The sequence below is a fragment of the Rhea americana genome, unplaced genomic scaffold (assembly GCF_003343005.1).
Source record: "Rhea americana isolate MKP2758 unplaced genomic scaffold, rheAme1 scaffold_649, whole genome shotgun sequence".
NCBI classification, from domain to species: Eukaryota; Metazoa; Chordata; class Aves; order Rheiformes; family Rheidae; genus Rhea; species Rhea americana.
Window position 1 is genome coordinate 10,610 of NW_028186811.1, and position 5,700 is coordinate 16,309.

Genomic DNA, 5,700 nt, shown 5'->3' on the forward strand with positions numbered 1-5,700 from the left:
GGGGCAGGAGCCCTGGTGACAAATGACATAGAAAAGGCCAAGGTACTCAGTGGCTTCTTAGCTTCAGTCTTACTGGAAAGACTGGCCATCAGAAATCCCTGGCCTCCAYGACCTGTGGAAAAGTCTAGAGCAAGAAGGACTTGCCCTGGGGGCAGGAGATTCAGGTTAGTACACATTTAAACAAATAGGATGTAATCATCTTCATGAGTCCTGGCAAGATGCGTTCAGGAGTGCTGATGGAGCTGGCCACTGTCCTTGGAAGGCCACTCTTGATTAGCTTTGAAAGATCAGAGTGTTCAGGAGAGATTCCCGGGGACTAGAAGAGAGCAACTGTCACCCCTACCTTCAAAAAGGGCAAGAATGAGGATCTGAGGAACTACAGGCTGGTCAGCCTCACAGCAATCCCTGGGAAGGTGATGGAGCGAATCCCCCTGGAGGCTGTTTCCAAATATATGAAGGACAAGCAGGTGATTAAGTGTAATCTGCATGGATTTATGAAAGAAAAATCATGTTGAGCGACCTGATAGCCTTCTATGATGAAATTACTAGCTCCATGGATGAGGATGTTGTACCGGTACTGGCTTTTGACACTGTCTCCTATCATATCCTCACAGACTCACTGATGAAGAAGAGTTTAGATAAGTGGTCAGTGAGGTGGACTAGAAACTGAATGAACTGCTGGGCTTAGAAGGTTGTGATCAGCTGAAAGTCAATCAGCTGAAAAGCAGCTTAGTAGAAAAGAACCTTGGGGTCCTGATGGACAATAAGTTGACCATGAACCAGCAACATATCCTCATGGCAAAGAAGGCCAATGGCATCTTGTGCTGTACTAGGAGGAGCATTACCAGCAGGGCGATCCTTCCCCTCTAGTCTGCACTGGTGAGGCCACATCTGGAGCACTGTGTCTAGTGCTGTGCTCCCCAGTACAAGAAAGACATGGACATAATAGAATGTGTCCAGTGAGGGGTTGTGAAGGTGACATTGGAGCATCTGACACATGAGGAGAAGCTCAGAGAGCTGGGACTGCAACCAGGAGAAGGAGAGGCTCAGGAGGGATCTTATAAATGAGTAAAAATATCTGATGAGAGGATGTAAAGAAGATGGAGCCAGACTCTTCTCAGTGGTGCCCAGTGGAAAGACAAGAGGCAATGGTCGGGAAATTTTGTTTAAACAGGAAATATAACTTAAACATAAGACAAGACCTACAAGACCTTTTTTTTTTTTTTTTTTTTTTTTTTTTACTGTGACAGTGACTGAACATTGGATCAGGTTGTCCAGAGAGGTTGTGGAGTCTCCATCTTTGGAGAAATTCAATACCTGACTGGAAAAGGGCCTGATCAACCTGTGCTGGTTGACCCTGTTTGAGCAGGGGGTGGACCAGACAATTTCCAGAGATCCCTGGTAGCCTCAGCCATTCTATGGCTCTGCTTCTGACTGCCAAGAGCTGGAGGTATCACCAGATTGTGCTGTTCCCAACCTCTTCCCCTGCACTTTCCAAAGCACTAGCTGCTGCTCACACCAGTTTCATGGTGCACCTGCCTTCAGTTTTCTCTAAGTGGTTCTCACACCTTTTCTGCCAGATAAAAGCCTTTAGAAGCACTCAGAACATTTCATACTTGCTGCAACTTAACCTCTTCTTGACTTCCTTGACAATTTAAGTGGATCACTTCAAGCCTCTCATAAGGCATTTTCCGTAATTCTCTGCCCAACTGTGTGGTCCTTTTTCAGCCAGCTCCTGCAGCATTGCCAGCCCTCCAGGAGTGTTCCAGCCCTGAGCCCTGGGGAGTTTGCTGCTCCCAGATGAGTGGGGCATTTGGGAACTCCCATACCCCTATGCACCAGTGTCCTGCTCACCCCTTCGTACAGCAACACGGCATGGTGAACCTGCTTTCCAGCAGCCCAGACTATGCGCTGCTCCAGGCAGTTTTTCTGCCATGAGGCAAACTTTGCTCAGCATGGAAATGCTGGTGATGGGGTTTTCACCTGGCCCAGCAAGGCTCGCCTGGTGCATCCTGCCTGACCTGGACTAGTGTGAGACCTAGGCTGGATTTCAGGGTGCAGAGCAGTCCCCAGCCCCACTCCTCCTCAGCATCTCGGTGCTTTTCTCTCTCCAGCCTGGYGTAGAGCCAGGCTTTGGCACTAGCTTGCGGAGGACTGTGCTGGTGAGAGGGAAAGTGTTGCAAGGTGGTTATAGGATGGTTTCCAGGGCTACAGAGATGATCAGAGGCCTGGAGCATCTCCCCTGTGAGGAACGGCTGCAAGAGCTGGGGCTGTTTAGCCTGGAGGAGAGAAGACTGAGGGGGGATCTTATCAATGTCTACAAATATCTAGAGGGAGGGGGGTGTCAAGAGGGTGGGGACAGACTTGTTTCAGTAGTGCCAAGCAACAGGACAAGAGGCAACAAGCACAAACTGAACACACAGGCGGTTCCACCTGAATATGAGGAAAAACTTTCCTCTGAAAGTGACCGAGCACTGAAAGAGGTTGCCCAGAGAGGTTGTGGAGTCTCCTTCTCTGGAGAGATTCAAAGCCCGCCTGGATGCAACCCTATCTAACATGCTCTAGGTGACCCTGCCTGAGCAGAGGGTTGGACTAGACGATCTGCAGAGGTCCCTTCCTACCTCAAACATCTTGTGATTCTGTGGTTCACTGTGGCTGGGTTTGATATCAACCAGGTGCTGGGACAGCATCAGGGTCTATAACTCGTGGCTTTGCCAAGGCCAGATGTAGTGCAATGATGTGGATCAGCCACTGACAACAGCAGAAGGGGCTGGAAGGTTTAGCTGGGAGCAGGTGAGAATTTCTCCAGATAGAAAAGRGCCAGGAAATTTGAGAGCACTGTGGGAGCTGCTGAGTTGAACAGTGCTCAACCTGGTGAAGGAGACCAAGATGTGCAGAGCCAAAAACTTGCAGGTGATTCTGGTGGGAGAGGACAGAGTTTGGGGTCCCAGCCAGCTGGTCGGAAGGGATGCTTTGCCTTGGTGTGCGGTGAGGATGGGCGCGGCAGCCACCCTGTGTGCGGGGGGTAAATCCCAGAGAGGGCAGCACCACCGGAGCCCCCTGCTCTCTGGGCTGCAGGTCCATCCTCAGAAAGGTGGTGGGGCTGAGCCCCCACACCACCCACCCCAGCATCACCCACGCGGCTCTGTGCGCATCCGCATGCCTCTGACGAGCCCATGTATCATGCTCTCCTCCAGCTATGCTGTCCACTAGGTACTGACACCCCTGTGCCAACAGCAGCCAGAAAAGCTCATTCCCCACCCCTTCCTTCTGCTCTCTTTGTAGAAGCTTTTTGCTGTGGATGACGCTGATCTCCCTGGAAAGAGTGTGGAGGGGTCGTCGTCAGATGCAGAGGAGATGGAGAGGTATGAATCTCTGCTGGGCATAGCGAGATGAGCAAAGACACCTTTACCAGGTGCAGATCAGGGCCTGGAGCCTGCATGTGTGTGCATGTGCATCTGTGTGCTGAGAGGAGCTGGGGGGAATCCCGCCCTACCGGGATCATCCGTCAGGAAAGACACACAGGTCAGAGTGTGCAGAGCAGGAATTGCATTAAATGCAGGTATTCATTGCTTCCCACACAGGATGAGAGCTGGGAGGTGGGTCAGGAGCGCTAAGCCTGTGCCAGAGGTTCAGGCCTGAGCACTGGGTTTATCTTGCAGATCCTAGAGTCAGGAAGAGGCCAGACTGATGCTGTGGGTGTTTGGCATGCCCCCTTGCAGGGCACCCACTGCCAAGAGGCTTGCTGGGCTGGGCAGCTGCTCAGGGGCTGCTTTTGGGGCACCTCTTGCAACTGCTGGGCACTGCCGGTTGCACATGCATGCCCTGGTGCACGGCAAGGCAGAGGCAGATGTGGCTGGAGAGGCATYTGCAGCCAGCTCCAGCAAGAGCAGCGCTGAGCAGCCAGGCCACAGGGCTGGGGTGTGAGGCTGGTTTTGGGGAGCAAAGCTGGTGAGGGAGTTGTTCAGAGCACCTGCTGGGAGMAGAGCCACTGGACTGTGTAGGGCTGGCTGGCAGCAGGGAGAGGCAACACATCCCTGCTGCAGGAACACAGCTATGATGCCTGCGCCTGCCCCTTGCATCAGCGCTCTTGGCATCCCCGCGAGCCGGAGCTCCCTGGCCCGTTAGCACAGCCCGCAGCTGAGCGGACTCCCCCTTGGCAYGTGTGCTGGCATGGGGCACTGCTTGTCCTTCCCACAGCCCCACAGGCTCGGGGACCTGCGCTCTCCTGTCTCCTGTGCCTGGTTCCTGTGCAGGGGCTTCTCCAGGAAAGAGGAGGAGGGTGCAGAGCGCAGTGGAGGCTCTTTCAGGGCTGCTCTCTGAGTGTCCCCAAAGCAGCGCAGGGAGAGGGGTGTGTTGAGGGCAGAGGGGTGCAGGCAGCCCCAGGCATGGGTGGTTTCATCCCTCCCCCAGGCGTGAGCAGCCATGGGGGCCTGGGGCTGGGCAGGCTGCAGACGACACAGCCCAGCAGTGGGTGCCTGGGGAGAGGAGCCACAGACATGCATCCCCACAGCCTCCCGTGTCCTGTGCTTCGTCCCCAGAGCGTGGCAGCGAAGCGAGTGGAAGGACTGGAGGCTGGAAGTGCAGGAGCAGCTGCTGGCCCTGCGGCACTGGCTGGACGCTGTGGAGAAGAGGCTGCCCGCCGTGCCGGAGCAAGGCCCAGCCCTGCAGGTAACCGGCTTGTCCTGGGGTGGATGGCAGCCTGCAGACCTGCTCAGAGCTGGGCAGGACCTGGCCTTGGCATTTGCTGAGGCTGGCAAGGTCTCTACCCCCAAGAGGGAGACGCCCCTGCCTGGAGATCCAGAGGGCGTTGACGTGTCCTGCCCCCAGTCCCCTGGCTGACGCAGGCTGCCAGCTCCCACCAGCCCAGGCTGTGCAGAGCGGCAGCRGGGAGCACCGGGCTGGCAGGGGCTGCCCTGGGCAGCCCCTCCTTGCAGCCCTGCGAACAGTCCCTCGCTGGCTCCTTTTGTTCTGGGCCTGGCCAGCACACGGGCTCCCTCCGCACACATGACAGCACAAACTGAAAGGGCCATTCATCCAGGCCCCGGCGCAGACAAAGCCGAGGCCGAGGAGAAACCCACCCAGCTCCTGGGATCTGAGGCTGCGGATTCCAGCCGACTGCTCTCCACTTGGTGCCCCGTGTTGGGCTCCCCCTGCCCGGGGCGCTGATGCCACCCTGAGCCCAGCACCTGGGGCTGCGAAGCGTGCCAGGCAGGCTCCCGAGAGGCACCCCATGSTGGGGGCAGCGAATCGCTGCTGGCGAGGGAGCCAAGCCCGTTGCCCCATGAACAGCCCATTTCCTGTGGGCTTGGCCAGCACCTTGGCCAGGTGCTGGGGATGTCGGGGCTGGATGCTCAGCGCAGCTGGAGCAGGGGGTCCCGAGGCTCATGCAAGCGCTCCCTTTGGTGCAGAGGCAACTCGGGGTGCTCAGCACTGTCGTCCAGGCCCCCATTTGGCCCAGCYGAGCCAGGGATGCCTGAGGAGGGATGCCCCGGGGAAGCCGGCCCGTGGGCAGGGAGCCCGGGCACGCATGCCGCGCTGGTGCGGAGCTCCAGCAGCGGGAGCGGAGCAGGGCAGGAGGCGGCCAGGCACAGGAGCGCCGGGTATGTTAACGCCCCGCGGCGCCTGCAGCAGCCGCGCAGACAAAGCCCCCGGCGGCCTCCGCCCGCGGCTTGCGGCTGAGCTCGAGGGCGCCCGCTC

The 5,700-nt window shown here is 57.0% G+C and overlaps 1 protein-coding gene across 1 annotated transcript in view; it reads left to right on the forward strand.

The window, feature by feature from the left end:
- Positions 1-553: 553 nt before the first annotated feature.
- LOC146586823 (microtubule-actin cross-linking factor 1, isoforms 6/7-like) overlaps positions 554-5,700 on the forward strand; it is a 28,126-nt gene continuing 22,979 nt past the window's right edge. Inside the window, exons 1-4 of the mRNA XM_085320634.1 lie at positions 554-574; positions 1,729-1,878; positions 3,286-3,365; positions 4,542-4,671. Of these exons, the coding sequence (XP_085176760.1) occupies positions 554-574; positions 1,729-1,878; positions 3,286-3,365; positions 4,542-4,671 (381 nt within the window). The remainder of the gene's footprint in view (positions 575-1,728; positions 1,879-3,285; positions 3,366-4,541; positions 4,672-5,700) is intronic.